The sequence below is a fragment of the Ascidiella aspersa genome, chromosome 1 (genome assembly GCF_963924565.1).
Source record: "Ascidiella aspersa chromosome 1, kaAscAspe10.2, whole genome shotgun sequence".
Lineage (NCBI taxonomy): Eukaryota > Metazoa > Chordata > Ascidiacea > Phlebobranchia > Ascidiidae > Ascidiella > Ascidiella aspersa.
Window position 1 is genome coordinate 35,275,825 of NC_139447.1, and position 25,992 is coordinate 35,301,816.

At 36.5% G+C, this 25,992-nt stretch overlaps 1 protein-coding gene across 1 annotated transcript in view; it reads right to left on the reverse strand.

The window, feature by feature from the left end:
- Nucleotides 1-2,297: 2,297 nt before the first annotated feature.
- The window catches only part of LOC146170261 (uncharacterized), a 36,019-nt gene continuing 12,324 nt past the window's right edge, over nucleotides 2,298-25,992 (reverse strand). The window contains exons 6-11 of the mRNA XM_083388889.1: nucleotides 25,482-25,564; nucleotides 17,791-17,906; nucleotides 9,437-9,574; nucleotides 7,810-7,970; nucleotides 6,735-6,955; nucleotides 2,298-5,890 (exon numbers count right to left, since the gene is read on the reverse strand). Of these exons, the coding sequence (XP_083245015.1) occupies nucleotides 5,484-5,890; nucleotides 6,735-6,955; nucleotides 7,810-7,970; nucleotides 9,437-9,574; nucleotides 17,791-17,906; nucleotides 25,482-25,564 (1,126 nt within the window). The 3' untranslated portion in view covers nucleotides 2,298-5,483. The remainder of the gene's footprint in view (nucleotides 5,891-6,734; nucleotides 6,956-7,809; nucleotides 7,971-9,436; nucleotides 9,575-17,790; nucleotides 17,907-25,481; nucleotides 25,565-25,992) is intronic.

Genomic DNA, 25,992 nt, shown 5'->3' on the forward strand with positions numbered 1-25,992 from the left:
AGTCACTGGAAACACCGTTTAAGACACTTTTCATGCAAATAATACATTTTCATAACGCTAGAGTTTTGAGTAATTCAACGAACTTTAAATGAAAAGTTAGCTTTATTTACATTAATAAACATATGAAATGTAACAACCAAAATCTTTATTTATTTTGTACAGCTTGTGAAAAGGTAAATACCCTATTGTGAAACATGTATGATTGTACGTCCATTGTTCATGCAAAATCAAAATTATTTATTTATTTTACAAGATATTACATAGACTTTACACTTGACTGCAATTAGTACTGTAACAATGATTTTTTACTTACATTGTGAAAAGTCAGAATCCCTTGCAGAACTGTTTTTAAATAAAATCAATTCTTTAAGTGGTAATACACTTTTAGTGTAGTCCAGAATAATGAAGTGGGACATTGCAATGAGTCATTACTTATTTCATGCTTTACTTAGTTTTATCGCTTTACTTAGTTTTATCGCAAAATAAGTTGGTTGTTTTGAGTTAAAATAAAAATACAACCAGTTCAAAATACTTTAAATAGTGAATATTTGTTTATTAAACCAAACAATGTTTTTTGATATCATGTAAAACAGGGTTTCCCAAACTGTGGTCCGCGGACTATTGGTGGTCCGCGCGATATGACAAGAAATTAAAACACACATATACGTTGAACAGTATAGGCTACGTACCTTTTTAATAATGGCCGCAGTTATTCTTACTTGTTGCGCGAAGATTAGTGAATAAAAAGTTGGTTGTGAGGCAGATATGAGAAACGAAGTGCGGTTATAGGATAAGTTAATTGTGTGATTATACTGCCATTAAATTAGTTGTTAACTTCAGTAACTTAACTTTAGTTGTATTGCGGTCCGCGAAAACACAGATTTACAAATAGTGGTCCGTGGTCCAAAAAAGTTTGGGAAACCCTGATGTAAAACATTCGTCATAATAAATTCAACTACAACAGTGCTCCGCAAATTTTTCACTTGCGACACACTAAACGAGGTAAAAAATGTCAAATGATAATAATTTACCACACAGGTTACTGATCAAGGCAACCAAGAGCAAAAGAGTCGTTTTATTTTTTTGAACCAGCAGTGAAATATAATATACAAAATGCGAACCGAGGAGATAATGATTGGCAAAAAATGCCAATATTGTTGCAGGTATATTTCATGGGTTGCAAGATAATCTCCTTTTCCGCTTCGGTATAATGTTCGAAGAACTTTGTTCTAGAGTTTAGACGCTAATCACTTGGTAGCCTAGCCTACCGGTAGTTAGTTTTAAATATTAAGGAAAGTCCTTAAAGTTACACCTGGATTATTGCATACGATCAAAATGCCAACATTAAAGTACATTTTTGTTATTTTTGCCGAACATTAAAATGTACTTAAAAATAGAGTTAACTCCACCAGGCAACATATCAATAAATATAAATCGCTCTTCTGGTGTAAACGAAGTATAAACCGACGTTTCGGCAGCAGATACCAGCTGACCTCATCAGGGTTAATAATTAAAACGAGAGTGCGTTAGCCATCTTATATACTGAGAAGTAAAAAATTGAAAAACCGTAGATTAGGCAGAACACGTGCTGAAATACAAGAATGGTTAAAACGAATATGGCAACGATGTCTCGTATAACGATCACCTGCATGTAGGTACTTTCGAAACAACGAAAGTGCCTGTGATCCATGCGAGTCTGCGATAAACTTAAAAATAGAGTTAGCTCCACCAGGCAACAACACCCAAGTAACACACCTCTGGAAACGTCGCGGCACACCGGTTGCGGATCACTGATCTAAACGGATGTCATTGCTCTTTATTTGAATTGTCAACGTTTTTAAACCGTATCCGCTACTTAAACCTTTCTCGCCACAAAGAAAAATGTTAGCACACTACAAATAACACTATTCCTATGTAAAAATCGATTCAAACTAAACTTAACTGTTCTAGGCAAGTGGTGCAGTACGCAATCCGCAACTTTTTTATTGGCGTACATTTTGATTTATATTGCGCAATGTGTTTAGATACTGAAGATGCTTTTAGTAGCAAAATACATTTATCATACAACATCCTGGAAACAAATTGATTTTCGGTTTACTAATTTATGTACTTAGTTTAATATTTATCATTGATGTGCAACCAGAATCGTTTGTTTTCAACATTCGGATTTCGGATTCAGACAGATTCTGTTGTTCGAAAGAAAATTCTGATTATTATGTAAAAATCGATTCAGAAACGAACGACAAAAGTATTGTAATTTCATAGCAATTTACTGGCAAATGTTGCAAAACGGACGACCACTGTTCTAAAATTTGTACACGGTACATACAAAAAAAAATCGAAGGGCAAAAAGCAAAAACCCGGGGAAGACGACGTGAGCTACCGACGCGCGATCCCGAAAGTAATGTGAGGTTGAAAGCCTCTGCTTGCGCCAGTACCCGAAAATAATAAGCCGGTCGATTGTTCGCTACTTGGCAAACTTGCATAGAGAGGCTGTCGGGAGAAATATCAACAGTGGAGGGACGAGGTTCGCGGTATGCTGCGCTGAGTTTTTGTCTTTTCAAAATGCAAACCATATGTGCGCTTGTCAGAATGGGCGCCCAATGCGGTGTGGTCCCCAAAATTTGGAAGTGTTTTATTGGAAAGCCTGGTTGCTTTTTAATGCTACATGAAAACGAACTCTTTTAAGTACTGCTGTTTGTGAACCAGTGGCTTGTGAATTAAAAGCAAATTTCTAAAAAATAATTGGGAATAAAAAATAAAGTCGAAATACTGCGCAGATATGCCACTAGTTTGGGGCATGTTGGACACTTTTCTCTAAAAGGAAATATGTTATGGAAGGGTTACATCACTGTATAAAAAGGAATTTGCCAAATAGTATTTTAACCAAGTTCACGAGATATAATAACAATTAACCAACACTTCTATCAGCTGAAACATGGTGTAAGTGACAGCTGGTCCAAAGACAGACCTATTTGGATTGAAATACTATAAAACAACAGAAAAGTAAATCCGAGGCGAAAAATTGAAAGAAACCTTGCTCCTGTACGCACTTCAAGTGTAACGGCTAAGGGGTGTTTGGGGGCGTCCTCTGATTATTTCGCTTAAACACTACTATGTCTCAATTACGATCCGCCATTTAAAACGTAGAAGGTCAAAATAAAAAGAAACGATTTTGAATCGGTCTTCACAGGCAAATCGCTCACACAATGGTATAAGAAAAGTAATTATTTTTGTGGACAAAAATCACAAGGCCACGCAACGAAAAGTATATGTTAGAAAAGTCAGTCGTTTTACAAAAAGTCTATCGTAGGCTAAAATAGAAAGAAAAAGCAATGCTTCAGTGATTCAAGCCTTTTTTAGTGTCGTTACACCGTTGGGGGAATTGGTTTAAACTATATACTTTAATTTCGCAATCAAATATTGTACGAACAACACTAAAATGGCCGAATAATTTGCAATCAAATGCACATAACAAGTTTAAACAATAGGAAGGCTAAACATTAATTTGTACTGTTAAGCGGTCAACCATTCAATCTCAAATCAATGTAAAAAATTTCCGCCTCCAAACTGTAAATTATCCTCACAGACTAAGAACCACTGACCTATAAATACTGCATTTTTTTCGGTGTGGGCTTCATTTTAAAGGGGTGAGGGGTGATATTTGACACTTTTGTTACTTTGTCAGTTGAAACGCTGGTTTACAAAAGGACTCACTTAGTGCGGGTACACAGAGAAATACAAATAAGCAAACAAAAATGCCGCACGAGATCGACAAGCCAGGCGCTGCGCGTTTAAAGTGTAGTTTCAAGCCCCATAAGCGAACAGCCAAAAGTTAAACAAGGAGGATAGGCGTTTTGTAGCTACGTGGCGATGCAACTCGTTTTCGTTAATTGCGAGGCAAGATTGGTTGAATGACTGCAGTTTGTTTAATGGGAGGTTTTTGTTGAGAACTACGCTGTCTTCCCTTGGCCGAAACCGGCAAGAGTGCGAAACGGTCAGAAGCGGGTGTTCAAGTTTAGGCCTGTCGTGGGATTCGAACCGACGACCCCTTGTGGTTCTGAACAAGGCAAGGCAAATCTATTGCTGTGTAAGTTTTACCCGAGCGTACCACAGACAAAATTGCGAAAGCTTCTCGATAAATTAATATTACAATAAGCCCGCCCGTAAAAATGGCACTAGCCCATTTATATGGCTTTCCTTCATCTCAAGAAGCAATTTTCCAGACAAAAATTTGATAAAATTGGCATTTTTTTTTTGCTAAACACCATATTCGCGAAAGGGGAATTTGGGCTTTTTATGTTTTAAAAAGCGGGTTGAATTATTTTGAAGCTGTCGATTCATAACTAAGCAAAGGAACAGAGGTATTTACAGAAACGCGTAGCTTTTTGTAAAAAGTTTTTTAGTACAGTAACTTAGGGATCGAATCTATAAGCTTGTGTAATAAAGGAAATAAGCTTTTATGTACTTGCTTTTTGGTAGAAAGGTCTGTGGCCGCAAATTAATAAAAATGTGATTTTTATTCTTTTACAAACTGTGGCATTATTGGAAGTTTCCGAAGCTTCTTCGTAAAGAAACGCATTGGCTTTCGACTGATATCTGGCGGGCGAATAATTTAGCGTGAAAACGTGGCGCGCTCGATGGCGACCTATTACAGACTACTTACGGGCGGGTTGAGGCACATTCAAAACAAAGCAAAGTAAAAAAAAAACGAAAAAGACGCGTTTTTTGCTGGAAACCGACAGGGCCGTGCAACGTACGAAAAAAAAAAACGAAACAAAAAAAACGAGATCAGGCGAAAACAGGGAATTAAAATCTGGAATTGGAACGCGTGAAAACACAGAAAATAGAACTTATGGTGCTGGGGTTGGAAATAATTGAGACGAAAACGTCAGTAACTTGGTCGAGGAGAGAGAGACACGACCGTAGGTGGACTCGCGACATGGACACAGTTGTCGCGTAAATATGGTAGTTGATGATTGATGCCGGCGGTTTAAATAGATTTTGACGCCATTTTGATATTAGGACAACTCGAACAATAGTGCAAATTAGCTTCGAAGATCAAGAGTACAATATTTGCATTTTTCCACCAGAGAGAGCGTTTTTCTTTCTCCCGAATTTGTACTAAAAACGTCAAACGTTTTACAGAGTACGCCACGATTAAAAACCTTGTTTCTCGATATTTATTTCTTAACTCAAGATTAATTACTTTTATTTTTATTATTTCGTAGTTACGTTGGGTTGGCTTATCAAGCATAATGATCTGTCCTATATAAAAGTGCCAGAAAAAACGAAGAAAAAATGAGATATTTTTAGCCGAATGTCGATTAAGCCGGAACCTGTTAAGTTAATTCGTTAAAAAATTTGATCTTATTAGTCCCAAGTTTGGGCACTAAACCAGGAAGGGCAAGCTAAACGACATGCGACGATTCGGTTGCGACTCGACGTCCACGCGCGGTCGTGTCTACCTTCGAAAAAGCGAGTCACTTCAAGTGCAGCGCGCTCGCGGCCCTTTGTTGCGTCACAGGCGACGCGGCGCTCGTCACACCGTTGCTGTGCACCAGCTGGAGGGGAATCCCCGCCGCTCCCGTTGTCGTCTGGAAGCCGGTCGTCATGGGAACGACGGCGGGCATGGTGGGAGGAGGAGGGAGCATGGAGGACACAGAGGAACAGAGGTAGCGCGCCTGGGGAGGAGCAGATGACGGGAGAAAGCTGGAGGAGCAGGAGGAAATGGTGGAGTGAGTGAGAGGAATTTCAGCACTACTACTGCTGCTTGTGATAAAGGAAGGCTGCTGGTGTTGCTGCTGTTGTTGTTGCTGTTGGTGCTGTTGTTGCATGCTGATGGCCGACACCGCTTTCACCACGTCCCTGGCGTTGGCTGCCGCGGCGGCTGAGAGAAAGAACGGAAACGGAAATAAAATTTTGCATTTTTTTTTCAAGTTTTTCCATTACCCCGCATACACGACAAAGATTCACGAGAAAGAACGGAGATGTAAGTTTGTGACGTCGCGGTTTGACGTAGGGCTAACTTTGTGATGTCATTTTTTAAAATGTCATGGCTACCCAAACAAAAATCCTAGATTGGCGACTGGATGTAGGTCAGTTTAAAAAAAAAAGCCTTGTGTAGTTGTTAGCCGGTGTATTCTTCACGTCTAGCCCCTTCCACCCCCTCCACCCCATCCCTCGCCAAACTGTAATTACTACCGCTTTCGAATTTTTAAGTTTTTCCATTACCCCGCATACACGAGAAAAAATCCACGTTATTTGTCAAATGTTTTAACTATTTGTTAAACTTCAAGTCAAGCCATTGTCATAAACATAAAACTATAAAACTATTAAAATTGATAATAATCATACGCAATAAACTTAAATAAAAAATAACCAGCAAGAAATTCTTGTTAGGGGTGTAGTAATCTAAATTTCTGTGTTTAGGGGTGTAGTAACCTAATGTATAAAAACACAATATAATATTTTAATTGTTTGTCAAAAAATAATTTTCAAGGCTGCGACGTCGGTATAGGTCACCGGTTCTTCAATCTTTTTTTACTTTTTTAGCAAACCCCAAGGTTATTTCGCGAGCTTTCGTCGAACCCCACGTTTTCGCTCAGTCACAAAAGCAAAAATCTTTGAGTTTTTTTCAAGCATTTATTCGTTTCCGTTTTTGATCTTTTATATTTTTAAGTTGCTTTAAAGGCTAATAATATTAACGTTGTGGTGTACCAAGTAATCCTCACCTGAGAGAAAGAACGGAGACGGAAATGCCAGTGACGCTGGAACGCCGTCTTCCGTCAACCGGGATTGAGCAGCACCAGCGCGATTTTGCTGGTTCTGCTGGTTGCGATGCAGCTCCGGGAGTTCGATCATCTTCTTCTCCGGACCCAGTTGGGTGAGCATCTGCCCCGCGTAGTGCCGACCCTTGTTGGGGCCCATAGGGGACATCCCTAGATGCTTGGACCTAGGGTTCGAATAATTAATAAATCAACGCATATTAGTTGGGTTAGCGTTTAGGTTTTGGCGCATCAAGTGTCTTTATAGATTTCTATCAGCCTTATTCAATATATAACCAGGAAATTAGTTTTGATTCCAAGAAATCGTTTGTAAACTTGAATTTAGGATGTCGACCCTAGCTTGGAAGTCTGGTAATGCGCTCAACCCTTTACAACCACCACATTGAATGATGCATACCCAAAGAAAGCGATTAGTAAGAAAAAAGTTTGGAGAAATGTATTTAAAATGTTCCTAGTAGTTTTTAATTGAAAAAAAGTAAATTATGTTGACCCTATAGTTTTTACATGTCCTTTAATATATGATAGTCTAAAATATTTAAGATACAAAACTGTTGTTAAACATTTATTTCACAAAAACTCGATTTTCTTTATTTAGATTAAAAAAAAACGAGGTAAATTAAAATAAACTTGATCTGTTGTAGAAAACTGCGCCGTCAATGCTGACCACTAATCTCTATAAAACCTCCTAACCTTATTATGTTATAGAGATCAGTGCCCCTGAGCAAGAACTGTTAGGGGTTCTTCAACTATATTTACGGCGGACCCTTAAATTTTTAGGAGAAAAATTTTCAAAAATGACGTCATATATTGACGTCATAATAAAATTTTAATTTTTATTGTTTTAATTTTATTTAAAGTTATTTTATAAATTGATTACTTCTTAAATATACACTGCCATTTCCATTAGGCCTTACTGGACCACCTAAAACTAGTTCACGGACCCCCAAGGGCACCCCAGTTTTAAAAACCCTGATCCATGAAGAAGGGTCGTGACTTTTTTAGTGACACCTGCCAGTAATACCTGTCAGTGACTTGGTTGGGGACTTCTCGCGATGGGTTCATGGGTGAGAAGGAGGAGTTGGTCTGGAATGTGAAGGCGGGGTTGTTGTGGAACGAGGGCTGCTGAGGTTGGGTCTGCTGGGGGTGACAGTGGGTGGGTGAATCGGGAGAGGACATCGAACCCTGGGGAAAAAATAAAATAAATGCTTCGTTTTCATTTTTGTTGTTTAAAGCTGTCGCAAAAAAAAAATATTCGTTTAAAATGGACTCCAAATCGCACAACAACATAAATTGGTTTAAAATTTTTCCCATAGTTTGCTATTTTTGTTTTTTCCTTTTATTTTTTTCAGTGATTCAGGACTTAAAGGGCATAAATCAAAATAAACTTTCGTTTTTATGTTTGAGGTAAGGGGCAGACTTGGACAACTAGATTTATTTTAGCTTTTTAAAGTTAGATTAGAATTTAAAATTAGAGCATTTAACTTTTTCACAGTGGGTGGGTAAGTCGGGAGTGGAAATCGAACCCTGGGTAAAAATTAAACTCAAGTTTCGTTCTGAATTTAGAAAAATTGTGGTTAAAAATTGAAAGGGGTTCATAACACTGATTTTAAAACTGTGTTTAACAAACAACCACTGATTCAAAATTTCTGTACGGAGCATTTTTGTCTTCATATTTTTGCTATCTTTATTTTTTCCTTTCATTTTTTTTGTGTGATTCAGGACTTAAAGGGCATAAATCAAAATAAATGTTTCGTTTTAACTTTTGAGGCGTGTTGATATTGTCGTTTAAAATGAACTGTCAAACTCACAACATAAAATGAAGGGTTTACAACGAGGATTGCTCCACCGCGCCGCAATAGTTTTGTGTTAATTATACGCATAAAGCCAGGATTGCGAGACCAGAACCTACCTCTGTATGGGCTTTTTGTTTTATACAACTTTGAAAAACCCATGATTTTCTACCTGCCGCGCCGCGTTAGTTCTCTATTATTTGCACAAAAGCAAGAGTGTGAGATTGCATTAATATTTATTGTAAAATTGTTTGTAATAACAAGAATGTGTTAAAGGCGATTTTCGTGTTATCAAAATGCAGGATGGTATCGGTGCCGATCCGATAGCAAATTAAAGTAGGTATTTCATCCATGATTTGCCATTTAATGCAGCAACTTCTGTCTTGAAGGGTAAATTCATCAAAATAAAGTAGGTTAATAACTGTAGACCTCTTAACGCTAAGGCAAACTTAGGCCTATTAACCTGGAAAAACTATCGTTCAACGTTTTAATGTAATTTATCTCGCTTGTTTGGGCGTAGTAGTAACATCTGATAGGATCGCTATAGTTTTGTCTAAAATACCGGGTAACGGGATTAAAATCTTCAACCATGTGCATAGAAAAATAAATTTTGGGTTAACGCGGACCAGGGTATAAACGAACTTCTTTCATAAGTTAATGTTACAAAACAAGTATAGACCTTTGAAACCTGCTGTTTTTGGTCCAAAAATGTTGAAATGGAATCTAAATACATAAGATGCTAATTTAAAAAAAAAAAAATATTTTGAAAATTGAATCAGATATTTAGGCCTTTGTGGATCCACGGACACCAATTTAACAAGGTCTGGCCTAGTGAAGCAACTGAAAGTGTGTCCTCACCTCGTTGGATTGCTGCTCATGCATCGCTATCCGCTTTTCCTTCTGCCTTCTGTTGCAGAACCAAACCCGCACCACCTCCTTGTCAAGACTGCATTCCTCCGCTATGTTGTGAAGGTCTTCCGAGTTCGGTTTCGGGTTCTGAGCAAAGCAAGGGACGGGATGGGTTAGATTTAACAAATTTGAGTGGACGTTGTAACCAGGGTTGTCTAACACTTTTGGAATGAAGTTTGATAAAATTCAACGAATTTTAAGATACGTTGTAACCCAGGGGTGCCTAACTCTTTTGGAATGAAATTTAATACCATTCAACGAATTTTCAAATTACATTTATAAGTTTTTAAAGACTTAGAGTTGGATCGCTCGACGTTTTTCAAATGTAATTTGAAAACAAAAACAGTATAAACGCCATGTGGTCAACACAATAACAAATATCTTCATTAAGAAAACATGTTGCGGGCCGAAGTTTGGTGACCACTGCACTAGACGAACAGTCTATCATTCTGATATGTTTATAATGTTTTCCTTTTTATTCACTTTATAATTCCAACGTTAAAATACGAGATGAGTTACTTTTGATAGAAAGGTTGTTTCTGGCCAACCGCAATAACCTTCAATGTGAAAAATGGAGGAAATTTACCACGGACAAACTGTCTGGTAACGAACAACATTTGACCCCAATCCTGGTTCAGAAAACACGTGACCAGAATCCGTGACCATTTAGAGAAAAAAAACTAGGGTAAAGGTCAGAGGAAAACTGGGGGTCACAAAATCCCGTGTAGAAAAAAAAATTAAAAAACTTTCGATGTCCGGAGCGGTTTACGAAACGCAGCCAAAACTACCCGGAGATCGAAAAAAGAAAAAAAAAAATGACAAGACTCCTTGAGTGCAAAGCAATATAAACACAATTCGCCTCCTGCGAAAATACAATTTCGTGGAATCGAAGCGCAAAGCAATGGTGATGACGTCACATATATGGTCGTGCAGTTTTGTGGGACGATCGTGATAGACCAACAGTCGCCGCCAGACAGGGAATATTAAAGCGGGATTTTAGTTTGATTTGCTGCAAACTTACACTGAGTTTTGCGGCATCGTATCTAGGGACCTATGTGATTCGTGTATGCTTTACGCAATGTAAGTATACACGAAGCTAACTGCAGTACGTTGCAGTTGAAACGAATTCTTTTCGCGTTGTGGCAGGTTCAAAAAGTTGTTTTACAAACCGAAAACAGAAGAAGGGCATTTGAAGGGAAAATTTGTGAAACTATAAAGAAATCCGCGTACGTCGTAATTGATCGGATTTAATTCATTTAACTGTGGTTCAAATATCGTCAAGAATTTTATTAAAAATTAAAACACAAACGACATGGACACCTAATAAAATTATATTGACTAAAATATACAATACAATAACTTTAAAATGTTATTCCCAAAACCATAGCACTACGAAATCCGTCCATGCAATTTTTTCCAACAACGCTAAATAAAAAAGTTACTTGGCGAGGTAAAAGCCAAAACACTATTTCCAAATTACGACTTGGATGTGTTAGGATTATACAACTAACAAAGGGAGGAACTATTCAGTTACGAGTTTTTCACTCGTTTCCTCATAGATGTGATAAAACGTTATTTTAATGTTTTATTGTGTACATTAAACTGAGAAGGGCTATTGCGTGGACTGGTGGCATCGATGCCGGCAAAATGGCGACCAAGTGCAATCGGCAAGTACGACTTAGGCGACAGCTTAGCCCAGTGGTTCTTAAAGTTATTTTAATATTCCTCCCTTACAGCACAAACACTGTTAAATCGTCCCCAGCAAAACACACAGAGTATACTACCTTTTTTATTTATTAATTTAATGTACTCTGCTGACCAAAAAAAACGTAAAACTAAGCTACAGGAAAAAGTCGATGAAATAACAAACCTACAGGATAAAAGTTGACAAAAACCATATGTAAAACTGCAATAGACACATCTGTGCCAAAAGTCAAGACTTGTTACACAATTTGGATGCGTAGGCATTATTTTTATAACTATGTAAAAATGCCTGCATTGGTGTATATTTGTTAAATGGTTGTAACTGTGCAGAAACAGTAGATTTTTTGAGCCCAATAGATTCTTTACAATGCCACTCATTACAGCCAAATACCCCATTAAATAACTTAATCTATTTTACCTCCCCAAATCCTCCTTAGAACAAATTTCATCCTTAAATTTAAAAATTTATCCCAAATTGTGCCGTAAATCTCGCAAACATTTTTCGCAAAGGCGTCGCGAGAAAAAGTTTTACCAACTATAATGGGTCGATTGATAAAAATAAGAGCGATTCGATCCTGTTTGTTTTCGAGCAACGTAAAAAATAATCTAATTTTATCAACGGTTTCGTTTTTAGGACACCAGCATGAACCGCTTTAGAAACTGTGCGCCATTTTTTATTTTCCCGCGCTAGGTAATAGACAGGGTTACCACTCCGTGCTTATTTTTAAGATCAAAGGATCGGCGGCACCTGTGAGTTAGAGCAGAAACGGTGCTAATCAAATTCACGACTCGCATCCTGTCACTTGTAGGTAAATGTAAGAGGCGGTATATAAAAAGCGCAAGCCTGTATTTGAATCTAACCGCATCCTGCATAGTTGGAACGAGAACAGGGTGGCAGCGCAGGGGAAGGTTTCCTAAGACCGAAGTAATAATAGGCCAGTGCACAGGGCCACTTGAATAGAGGTCGCTTATGAGAGTTAGAGGTGACAAAATTACACAAAAAAGGGGAAAATTGTGGTTTATTAAAGTGGATTCCTGTTTTTTAACACTTTTTAAGGTCGTTTGTTCTTGTGCCGAGCCACATTACATATACATTGAATTTCTGTAGGGCAGGTTCCAAATTGCAAATTAAAAATGCCACTTCAATAGCGGTGGCTTACTGATAGGTGACAAAATTACACAAAATAGGGGAAAATTGTGGTTGGTTGTTTTAAATGCGCAAATGCAGACACTCTGGACAAGCGTGGGTAAAAAAGTACGGCTTAAGTCAGATACATGGATTTTAATTAGCATTTGGGTTTGAATTGTCTCATTAAAGAGCACCTTTTTAAAAGTACGATCATGGATTTTGTGGTTTTAAAGATCTGGAGAATTTAGTACAAATTTAAATAAATACTACTTGGACTTTAATCTGGCAGAATCAGTGTATTAGACAAATTGGGACATATCAACCACCATGTTTTTAAAATAAGTGCAAAGTTATTATATTACGGAGTAACTTACTAAGCAGTATTTCAGCACCACACATACAACTAGTCAAAAGTCTACGAGTCTTTTAACAGAACTAAAAAAAATCGAAGTATATCGAGCCTACAGCCCTATTTTACTGTTATTTGCAACTGCAAGTTTGCCAAAATCAAGCTCCTAGAAAACATATTATAATTCCAGATTATAATTTAATGTTATGGAAAACAGATTATATTTCCGTTTATGTTTTGGTTTGGTTAGCGCTTTTATACACCGGGCGATAATGTCTGTTGCCAAATCATCACAGGAATTATTATAACAGTCAGGAAGGCGCAATTAAGACAACGCCCTTTGTCTTTAAATTCGAGCGCATTCAGCAAGCAATCTTCTTTTAAGTGCAAATTACGCCTCGTTTGCATTCAGGAGCAACGATCTCTCAAGGATTAAGTCGAGATTATACGGTGCGCGGTTCACGTGGAACAACTGTTATTTGAATACTAAGGATGAAGCACTCGCAGTCATAACAGCGACGGAATTGTTTGGGCTCAATTTTGGGGGGATCAGGCCTTGCGATCAATTATCTTTATCTACGGTCGTGCTGAGAGGGATAAGCTTCAATATAAACGTCAACAATCGAATTTTTTGAAAATAAACAAAACACAGAAAAGTCGGCTTCGGTAAAAGTGGCAAACAAACAAGCTTTTTCTAAACATGCTATTAAACTAATTTTTCTTTTCTAAAGTATGTTGTGATACATCAATCATCTTTATCTACGATCGTTCTGAGAGGGATTAAGCTTTAACATAAACGTCAACAATCGAATTTTTTGAAAATAAACAAAACACAGAAAAGTCGGCTTCGGTAAAAGTTGCAAACAAACATGAAAACAGGAATATCGGGGCCTTTTCCATATTATAGGAAGTTTAAGCTTTGAAACACCAATCGCCGTTATCTCGGTCGTTCTGAGAGGGATAAATCTTTGACTATTACGTTAACAATACATTTTTTTGAAAATAAACAAAGCACAGAAAAGTCAGCTTCGGCGAATGTTGCAAACAAACAAGGAAAAGATTGTATCGGGGATTTTTTCCATATTATAGGAAAAAAATATATTTTTTAAATTATGTTGTGATACAATCACCCTTATCTAGGTCGTTCCGAGATGAAATAAACTTTAATTATTACGTCAACAATCCCCTTTTTTGAAAATAAGCAAAACAAGTCAGCTTCGGCGAAGGTTGCAAACATACATGGATACAAGTGTATCGAGGCCTTTTTCCATGTTATAGGAAATTGTTTAATTTTTTTTATATAAATTACGCTGTTCTGCATCAATCGCCCTTATCTGGGCAGTTCTGACCGGGATAGAACTTTAATTATTACGTCAACAATCCATTTTTTAAAACATAAACAAAACACATAAAAACACCTTCGACAAAAAGTAAAAAACAGCGTTAGCAAAGAGACGATTTTTTTGATCGGTAGTTGTCCGACAGTTTAGGTCGCTATCAGTTCCGATCCCACTCCGAAGACCGAAAGGTAAGTAATGAAAGGTGACAAACGTACCGGCAACAACTATCTTTTTTGATTACGTTTATTCTGTAACATTTTCAGCAAACAAGTTGTTTTATCGCGTACTATCCAGGCTTCGATAGGTTGAAGGTATTGTTTACATTAGAATAAAGAATTCAAGACACTTCAATAATAGACTAGAATCATTTGTAAAAAGTTAATGTTCTGTTTTTCACTTGAAAAATTTTAAATCTATTTATTACGATGTTAATATTTGTGTTCGATATAGTTCGTTGTAATGAATGTTTTTACGTTAGTTAACACATAGCGGGTGTTAATGTATTTCCGACTTGTAAAAATGTATTTAATGTATTCAAAACACGAAAAATAAAACATGACCTAATAACAGTATTTTATTATCATTTTTTAACCTAAATGTAGAATGAATATTAAGTCCATAAACAACTATAGGCTACAAGTCATTTAATACAGACCCTATATCAAACGGCTGATTAAAACCTCCACTCAAAATAAACTAAAATAATATTGGGTAATTGTTTTTTAAAAAAATGTACAAAGCTGTTTGTTTGACCGCAAGCCAAAGGCACTAATGCCGATGATTTTTTTAATTGTTTCTAAGTACCACACGTTACATCATAATTTGTTATTTTAATTACGTTTTTTTTTTGTATATACAGTTACACTTTGTGCGTGTTTTGCACACAAATAAAAAAAAAATTAATAAAATACCTAACGCTGGTTGCGTGGCAATATCAACAAACTTTTACAATGGACAGAAGAATAACCGCATCATTGAAACAATGCCTAGCAGCACACTTGCACAACTAGATTTATTTTAGCTTTTTAAAATTAGATTAGAATTAGAATTAGATTGTTTTAAGTTTTTTCAAATTAGATTAGAATTAGAATTACCGAATTCCAAAAAAAAAAAATTTTAACTAGAATTTCAACTAGAATCACATTCAACTATTTACAACCAATTTAATTTAATCGCAAAGTATTCTTATAAGAGTGTGAATGGTAAATATGTGTGTGCTAATTTTTAGGCCTTTTTATGCTTTTTAGACTGTAAAAATTATATACAAGTCGTTCTGACCAAAGAGTTTTAATTAAAATTTTGTGTTTTAACCGAGTCACTAAAAATGCCGTAGGACAAAGTAGCATTTTTGGAAAAATCTGAACTAAATTAGAACTAGAATTATAGCACACAGGCAATTCATAAATTAGATTGGAATTAGAATTAGCCGCATTTTGCTCAAATTCAATGAATTAGAAAACTAGAATTATCTAGTTGTCCAAGTCTGCCTAGCAGCAACAGGATATTCATTTTCGCAAGAAAAAAGTTAAAACCACTGCTGTAAACCAAAGTCAAGTTGAGTCCAAACAAAATGGCCATCGGGGAAATTTCGCACAACCACACAAGGCGCCGTTGAATTTGTATGCTAATCAACCGTGGACCAAGCTCGTCAAACTCGTGCTTAAATATGGATATTGTAAACAAGTAAAGAGCAGTCTCTGCTCGCATACATTTGCTGCATTGTTTCGCCAACCCGACAGCGATTTGGATAAACAAACAAAGACTGAATTTAAATGGAACTTTTTTGTTTATTTGGGCAACAGATCCGACCTATTGGCGGTAATACTGCTGACTAAAATCTTAAAAAAGTAATCATTTGTTGCGCTATATTTTACTTAAAGGTGGTTTCTTTTAACTGCATATTCATCGCATTGCGTCGACAATTCAACATTAATTTAAATAAACAAAGAAAAACTCAATTAAACTGCGGTGTTTCTGTTAACAGGGCTCACAATGCAGTAACCAAGTCTAAGATTGAATTATGTATTTCTAACGCTGAACATGAAAATAAGTTACACGGTTAAAATAATGGATTTTAATGTCGCTTTAGCAGACAAGTCATTCCCGCGGTTAGACATATAATCTAAACATCAGTTTAACACAGGGGTTCTTAAACTGTGGTTCATGGACGGACAACTTCGGGAAACGCGGGCTAGTTTAGGAGGATCCATAAGAGGCCAAATTATAACTAAAATCACAGTTGAGACATTTTTTTCAAACAAAGATTTTAATTGAAAACAAGACTCGTGTCGCCTTCTCGTTGAATGGATTTAGACTTCAAATAAGTTTCAAATTTTTTTGACCAAAAACAGCAGATTTCTTAAGCAATTTAATTTAAAACCCCACAGTTCTGAAAATTTAATTTTGCCCCGGTTCACAGTGACCAAAAATAATATTGGAGGGTTGCGGTAAAATAGTTTATAAACCCTAGTTTGTTTCCTGGGTCAACGTGACGTCGTGCTTCGCCCAAGCGCGAATCGACGCCCTCGGACAAATGCCATTGCTTATTTGGATCGATGTGTGAAGGGCAACACGAACGAAACGCGAGACAAAATGGCAGACGACGATTTCTGCACTTCTACGAACACGTTTTCTACAGCTTTCGGGGAAGCGGTTATTCCTGGAAGGGGGTGGGGGGTCCATGAGGGGGGCTGAGAATTGGCGGCGGCCCCAAAACGTGCGCGCGCATCCAATTAAACGCCGCCGCGCCAATTTAGCCAGATTTTCGAGCGAGAATCATGCAAATCGATATTTTTTGACTTGATATATGAGAGGGAATACGTGCGAAATGTTGCGAGCTGCAAGACCGATGCGGACATACGTGCGTATGTACGTACGTAATTGCATAGACTACGCGGACACGTTGATTATGCGTTTGCTGATCACCGACGCTTTGTATTCAAATTGTAAATCCGCAAATGTTTAGGCTATAGTGCGCTATAGAACCAAGGGAATCCAGAGAGAGTTTTTTTTTTACAAACAGTATCATAATGTTTTTAAAGTAATTTTTGCTCTTGCCACTTCAAAAATTAAAAAAATGTTCGCTATAACTACATAAACATTGCTTTATTTGTTTGGCAGCGTATGTTTTTGTACTAGGCCGATAATATGATCTTAGCAAAGCGAGGGTGCGACATTCGGTTTCTTTTAATTATGAGTCTATTATTTCGGGAATTTGTAAGTTTTAAGTGTAAATATTTGGTAAATTTCCCTTTAATAATGTGCGAAATAGGAATCGTATCAGCCAAAACTATCTGGTTGTGGCCATTGTATATGGTAATGCACCTAATATTATATTCTGCCATTTTACTTGCAGGCTTGCGATAGACTTTTGTTGTATGTTATTGTGTTTGCGTGTCTCAGCACTCGATAAACTGAATAAAACACCCACTTGCCTCTACAGTACTTTATACTAACACAATTGTATACGAACTACCGAGCACCCACAAGTTGTCCAATATGCCACAAAACGAGTACAATAATCGGCTAAAGCACCATTTTCCCACATGACGTCATGAAAGTAACAAGCTCCTTACTCGACTGAATATGACGTCATAAAAGTAACCAACATGACGTCATGAAAGTAACGAGTTTTTTACAAGACTGAATATGACGTCATGAAAGTAACAAGCTTCTTACCCGACTGAATATGACGTCATAAAAGTAACCAACATGACGTCATGAAAGTAACGAGTTTTTTACCCGACTGAATATGACGTCATGAAAGTAACGAGTTCCTTACCCGACTGAATATGACGTCAAGCGTGCTTCGTTTTTTCTGATCGATGCTCGTTCGCTTCTTACGCTTCCTTCCAGATGGGAATTGAGTATCGATTTGGGGCATGATCATCGGCCGACCTGCGAAAGAAAAACGTTACATTTTCTCGATTTGTTTTTTTTTGAAAATCTAATTACTTCTGAATAAAAACGTGTCACGGTTTTTTGATGGGCAATCGAACTAATTTATATTTATATTAAACATTTAATAAAACTTTGATTCCGATAATATTGAATTTCAGAAAATAGCTATCAATTAGAAAAATCCAACTTTTTTAGAAATAACAAAACAGCTAAAATATTTAAAAATAAATTACTTTGTCAAGTTTTAAAATTAAGCAACTGTCTACAAATTCCGGCATTTTATCGATGTATTATAAAGCCATTTATAAGTAGATTTCCGATTTAAAAAAAATAACTACAAACAAAAAATCAGTTACATTGCGACAGTACTATGCGTTTCAAGTAAATTTTAATTTTTTCAGACACAAAAACAAAAACTTTTTTTGTTCCTGGAAATGGCATATTGCTTTTAAAGTGTAAAGAAAATCGTTTCTGCAAACAATTTTAAACATTAGTGCAAAGGCACCTGAATTAAATTTCAGGAAATATTTATCAATTAGAGATATCATATTTTTTTCAGGTATAACAAACCAGCAAAAATATTTAATTGTTTAGTCAATTTTTGCAAAAGTATTCAACAAAAAAAAAAAGTAAATTGTAATTTTACTAAACAAGTACTACAGAAAAATTAAAAAAAATATTGTAAAAAAATTTGCTGGAATTAAAAAAAGGTAGAAGTATAATTAAACGTAACAGTGCAAATTAAGTTTCTGCATATACTTTTAAACAAAAGTTTAGTACAGGCTCCCAACACTTAGGTTAAGCAAAACAAACCGCAGGCCATTCAAAGTAACGACCACGCGTTTCTTCGCATATGACGTTGTTGTTGCTTTGTTTGTTGGCAACTTTCTTGTATTTAAAGTTTGACCTTATACGAAGGGCTTAGAATGCCGACGATTGTCTGACCATATGGACGAGAACAATCGTTCGACGCTTTATGCAAATCACCCCGCCGTTTGTGCAACTTTAACCAGATGGCCTTAACTGGTAAATGTGGACGTGGTAGTGGTGGGCTCTAACTAAGGTGACTGCGATTTTTGATATGTCTATTTGGGCCTTTTGCTGTTTATAAGTTAAAAAAAAGGTGACTGGGCTCGAATTGGAAACACAATAGGGGGGTGGTATATAAAATATATAACAAACATTTTTACCTTTTGGTTGTTTACATAGAAAGAAAACCTATAGATAAAAAATCAATTTTTTTAACGTTTGTAGACAAAAAAGTGTTTTAAGGTTAATTGAATCATAACAAATGCCTAAAACCAATATAAAGAATGACAACAAGTTAAAAAAAAGATTAAAATGTTTAAAAATGAATTTACCATTGCTTAAAAATTCACGAATTTTGTCAAAGTTCAAAACACAGATGAACTTGTTGGTAGATAACCACCATTTAAAACTCATATTGAGGTGATTTTTAGCTTCTTGACAATCATTGGCCCGGAGTTCGCCTCATAATTAATTGATGAATATATTATTTTTGCGTAACATCAATTGTTCCCTAGAACAAAAGTCATTTATTATGGCATTCAAATTAACGCAAGACCTTTATCTGTCAAATCATGATAAGGTGCCCAAACGAGAGATCACACATCTTAGCAATCCACCTGAAAAACGTGTCGGACTAGAAATAGCGTCACCGTGCGGAAAATAGATGAGCTCGATCAGACATTTTTCCTTGTCAAGGTTTTTGCCAAACAAGGGAACAAATAATGAGCAAAACGCAAATAGCGAATTGAGGGTTTCGCCCATCCAATAATAGAACATTAGACAAAACAATTGCAAATAAACATTCGTGTTAACGAGTGGGCCCCTATTAGCTTGCCAGTGAAAGCCGAAGAGGTCACTGGAAGATAAAAGTGTCCTTAATTGCCACGTTAATGAGCCAGGTTTTGACCCAACGCCAAGCTGCGTTTATTATTAGGAAAGAACTCGTACCCCGCGCGGGTATTTCGATTATTTTGGAAGGTTACGAAACGATTTGGATTTGGTTCTGAGTATAAAAGGCCACATCAGAATCACGTTTTTTTCGTTTGTTTCGAAGACGGATTTGCATTAAACATTCCGTCGAACTTGTGATTTGACAAACAGAGCATTATTTGCTGTATATAAAATTAGCAAAAAAACATTAAAAAAAAAAGAGAAATATATATGTATAAAACATAAAATAATTTCTTAAAATTTTACAGAAATATATATTTCGCCTTAATAATAAGGATTCTATGTTTTAACCTTGTTTGTAAACAGTCTTAACATCATTCGACACGAAAGCAAGAATTTTTCTTTTATATTTTATTGTTTGTGGGAGATTTCTAAAGTATAAGTGTATCGGTATCAGCTATAAATAAAATTATATCGACATCTCTGATAACAAAAAGCATTTTTTCATCAAGAAGTACGACGGGCACAATTAGCAGTAAAATAAACTACACTCGAACATATTGGAAACTGGAAAAGCAGCACAAGCACTTAATGGTGTAAGGAGTTTTTTTGCACGTATTGACGTTTTTATTGAGTCCAGTAAAAAAATGTTAGCTTGTCGTTTAACATTAGGGAACTTTTAAGTATGTGGCATAATTTTGCTGGGTTGTACTAAATATGCATATTCGGGCTGTTTTGGGAAATTGTGGCTTGTGCGACGTTTTACTTAAATCTTGCCAAAAAAATCTAAAAAAAAAAAATGAAAAAAATGAATTACACGTTTGCTGTAACCCAAACCGTGTAAATAGAACAACCCTTAAAAAAACATTTAAACATTGCTAGAAGTTCTTATTTAAAGCAATTAGGTTTGCCCGATATTAATAGTAAAGGTCATTCGGAGACAAGAAAGATCTGCTAATTGCCACGTTAAGTAGGCACGGAAGTAAAGCAGCGCCAAACATCGCTCTAATTATACGACGCCACGACGCCTTTCCGAGTAAATGCATATTTTTAGAGGAAGCTAGACAAATATAAAATGAAATAAAACGAGCTTTGTCATAACATTACCAAAAACGGATAATTTATTTTCTCAAAAGGCTTTAGAAGCCTTTCAACCTCGACCCAAAGTGTAGTTACGTAACACAAATTAGAATAAAGTTATTAACAATATTGAAAGCTGTCCTGGCTAAATATTTCGCCACGAGTTCGTTTTCTAAAATAAAGAAGAAAAGTCCTAAAAGCGACAACAGGCATTGTTGAAGGTTCACTGATCAAACTGTACGCAACCCAAAGGCAATTAAAGCGCATGTAAAAATACTATTTTTTAATTTTAATTTTTCGCTAATCATTTATACGCTTCGCTAATCTTGCATTGAGACCTGTTTAAGTCCCACATGTAGCTACGATATATGTTGCCAAGGCCGTGTACCATTTTGCAAAGCCGACTAAAGGTGTATTAATTATGCAAGAAGGTCTTTTGAATGACAACCGTTAAAGTGTTGGGTTGGCATCGGACGTTACAGGTAAAACTGGTTATCGTAGGTCGCTATAAGCTTCAATAAGACGAGTGTTACATGTTTACAATTCAAGTCGATAAGAGCAAGTAGACATAATATTGCCCTGAGAAGAGGAATATAATACAAAGCAAACCCCTTTGAGAAGCAACACAGGTCAGCCAATCTTGGGTATTAGGAAGCATCAGACAACAATACTTGTATAGCTAGCGTTCAGTAACCAATCTATAAGCCAGTGGTTTCCAAACCTTTTATTGGCTTGTGGCTTCCTACATAAACTAGAAATAGTTCGCGGCACCCTTGCTCGTATTTTTGCTGAGTAGTTAACTGTAACTTTGCAATAAACGAGATCGAAACAGCACATTAACTGTGCAACAAAGTTGAAATTTTATTTAATTTTTTTGCACTTTTATCGTACACCAAAAATTGAAATAATTTGAAATATCTCTCGGGCCCCCTTGAGCGTTGAAAATGGCACCCTAGAGTACCGCGGCACCCCGGTTGAGAACCACTGCTATAAGCAGTCCAACAGCGTCTTATACGGCCTGCGTTTGCCTATTAGTATAGGATTTAATTATAGCGACCGGGAATTTGCGCAATCTACGGATGCCCCCACGCCACTTCAATATGAAAAGTCCTTCCGCCGATTCGAGACTCGGGTTACGAGCCCGCCACCACCACCCTGGAAACGCGAGAGCGCCGCGCGCCAGAGACAATGGAAAAAGAAGCCAGTGACAATCGGATCGCGCCTCTAGGGCAAAACAGTTAAGCTTAAGCCGTATAGTTTTCTAATTACGCGTGCATGAGTGTAAACTTTGGGGAAGGCCAACTATAGAAGGCAAGGGTAAAATATCTTCATGTTTTTTTTCAACCTTACTTAGGTTAATAGGATTTCTGAGTAGCTCTACACCTTGGTAATTAAAACGAACAAGAACTGCAATAAGGCAAAAAAAATGAGTTAAATAGGGTTTTTTCCTCGGTCCTTGGGCAAGTTAAAACAAGTTAATCGTTTCTCGCGCAAACCCGTTGACCAGTATAAATGCCGGCTATTTTTCTAAAAAAAAAAAACTTTTTTCTCTCTCTTACAGAAACTAACAAAAAAAGAACAGGTGCCGAAACGTACGGAAATCAACAAAAATCAAAAACCTAAAGGTTTCATAATGATACATATTTAAAAACTTGCTGAAAAATAAAACTTTCGTCAAGTATATAAACTCGGAAAATATAGCTGAGAGTTTTTCGGTGAACGAACTAGTCTAAGGTTCTTAACCCGCAAATGGCATATTTGACACATATGAGGAATTGGTAATATTGACAATCATAAAAGAAGCAGATTTCAGATGACAAATAACAATGTTTTATGTTGATTTGATGTAAACTATTACGTCACTTTCTACGGTTTATCCATCGATGTACGTCATAACTTAAAAAAAAATGTAGGGAGGTAGAAATCGCAAGGGAAAACAAGAAACAGCGCAGAAACGCGGCGATAGAGTCTGTAATTCGTGCACATAGTTAGATTTGTTGAGATTAGTTCTAAACAAGATTTCTCCAAACTTTTAGGACCTGAGGCTAAAATACGAAGACGAGGCTTAAGTTGCTTAAATTTTAATTTCTTTATGTTAATTGTCTTATGTTTTTTTCGCCTACGAAAAGTCGAGTGAAGAGAATAGGCTTGCTAAAGCTTTGCAGTTATACTCGCGCTTAGTATTTGGTGGCCGTAAAAAAGTTGAGAAACAACAAAATCGCAGCTTGTAACTTGCAAATTTAGGATGTTAGAAATCTCAGTTTTTTCATTACAAGGAAAAAGGTTCACAACCAGCCTCCCAAACAGGACAGAAACACTGTGATAGAGTCTGTTATTCGTGCATTGGCGTAAAAAACGCTTTGCAACAGACCGCTCGTCACCAACCATCCCCTTTGCGACCACCAAGGGAGGAACTAGCTAAGCCAACCTTTAATTAACGTAAGAAACAACAACATTAACCGTTAACAACGTCAAGATTCGGGCCAACATCACTTAATTCCGTGAACTAAAGGCGCGCGTAATTGACCTCAAACGTTCTCTTTTTGTGTTTGTGTTGACGTCGATGACAAAAATTGTGACCTTTTCAAAGGGATGTTTTTTTTCGGTCTGCAGCAAATTCGCCATTTTGCTTAATTGGGGATACGTCGGCGACTTTTTGAAATCGCAGGCGATAATTGGGCGGTTTTCGCATTTACACTCGCGTTAGACGTAAAAAAATTGGCCAGTTTTGGGGTTTTTACAAGTTCGGCGAAAAGTTTAAATTGTAGCCCTCGGTAAACAATCATTAATCGCTCAAGTTCGTTGTTGGGTATTTACCATTACCATGTTTTTGTTGTCAAAATATGTGACTATTGGGTATGTTACAATATTGTTGTACGTGATTAATGGACATTTTGTGCCCTCACGCTATTATCACCATTAAAAAGTAAATTATCACCATTAAAAAGTAGATTTTTTGAGATAGTTTTCTTGTTGTTATGCTCAGCGACAAATACCGTATTTTTCTTGATTTTTATGGCAATTTGGTTTTAATTAGAGATAGGCAGATATCTGGTTGCTACCGATATATCAGTATCGCTAAATGTAGGCCGATACTTTTGCAGATATTTTAGTACGAAAATATAATACTATATAATAATTTTTCCTGTACAACAAACAACTTACCCATTTTTTAATAAAAAAATTGGGTTTTAGCATCACGCCAAGTTAATATGCAAAATAATAGTTTGATAATTAATAAAGGTATATATAATAAAACATTATTAGGATTTTATTTTCAATTAATTCGAGTTTTAAACATTACCAAGGTATATATATAAATCGGTATCGGGTATCGGTTGACAAAATTATAAAAAATCGGGTATCGGTCGATCTCTAGTTTTAATACCTGAAAGATATTGTTGTCGGAATATTTTTGTTGATGGGATAAAACTCTAACCTTCAACGCCTCGCAAATGCCAACGTTCTTTCGCTATTGCGTATGACCTTTTTAGCGTTACAGTTTATGATTTTAAAGGGCGTTTCCTAGATAAACAACTTACCCCATGTTATTTTTTCTTCTGAAAATCGGTAATCCACTAGCTTTTAGGTAAACACCTTTTCGAATGAAATCTAAAATATCGCCAATTTATGAAAACATGTGGAAATTTCGCCTCATTACACACTGTAAAACACAGTTGTGCAAAATCTTTTCGTTTTAAGCAGAATTATTAAGCGATCGGTCCCCAAACTCGTTTGATAAAGCACTCAGAACTGTCCGCCCCTTTTTTGAAGTTAACTGTGCGAATTTTTAAGCTCGTTTGACCCTATTACGTCTTCTAAACTTTTTATAGATTCCGAACGCCCTGCCAATCTGTTATTAACTAAAATCGGGGCGATGAGTTAAATATTTGTCCATGGGCCTTGATATGAACAAATCATCGACATTATGAATTTGACGTAGAAAAAAAAAATCTCTAGGTATTTTATATTCGCCCAAGTGTGCACGAAAAATAGACTTTTCCCCATTGTTATACGATGCGCTACAAAGCCAAAACTATAACCTACAAAACAAACAAAAAAACAATAGGTTGTGGGTAAGTTGTTTATCTCGGAAAAAGCACTTAATAAATCGGAAATTCCGGCACTAAAGAAGGTCGCAAGTGCGCACAACAACGGAAGCGCGCTGGCCTTTGCAACGGAAAGGTTAAAGTTTTATCCCAACAAAACAACAAACCACAATGGTCGGAGTGCTAATTAGCAGATTCAAAATAGTATTCGTTCGGGTCACTAGGGATATAGGGCACAAACAGGACTTTAAGGGGACACTGACACAATTTTTACGTCACAAATGCTGCAGCAAGGGTTATAAAACGAAAAAATAATCATATTAAATAAAACCTTTGGTCTTGAAATTAAAAAAATGTGAATTATTATTTGTTTTTTATTTGATTAAAACGTGCAATAAGTTGCACTAACCACCAGTGTGGCAATAAGGCGCTTATTATAGACAATTAAGTGTGATAAACTCAGAGTTGTACTCAACAAGGCTTATTTTTCATTTAGGGTTACAAAAAGAAAACGGTTTCTCACCGTCTTTTGCTTCGTTCAAAACGGTGTTGGTGTCTCTCAGCCATCTTTCCAGCATCGGCTTCAGCTTGCACATATTCTTAAAGCTGTTGTGAAAAAAAAAATCAACGAATGGTTGAAAATAGGGAACGGTCGATGCTTGACATTGCATTCCGATACCGATACACGATATTTTTGACAAAAGTATCGCGATCCGTAATTGACGTCATAACTAGGCTTAAACAATTAAGGCAAGTAAAACTGAAACGTGAAGTGGTATTTTTTTCTAGGGTATAAGTCCAATATATGATTTAGTATTAAAAGGTTTAGTTATTTCCGGTTGTTAAAACATTACTTTTTGATAGATTTAACGTTCTAGTTAGAAATCAGTTCATTGCATCGCAAATCTATGGATAAAATGCCCACGTCAATGTGTTATCGGACCGGCACTGATACCACCCAATGGTATGGGACGAGTACCGATATCACAACTTCACATCGGGTATCTACTACGATTCCATACTATCGGACATCC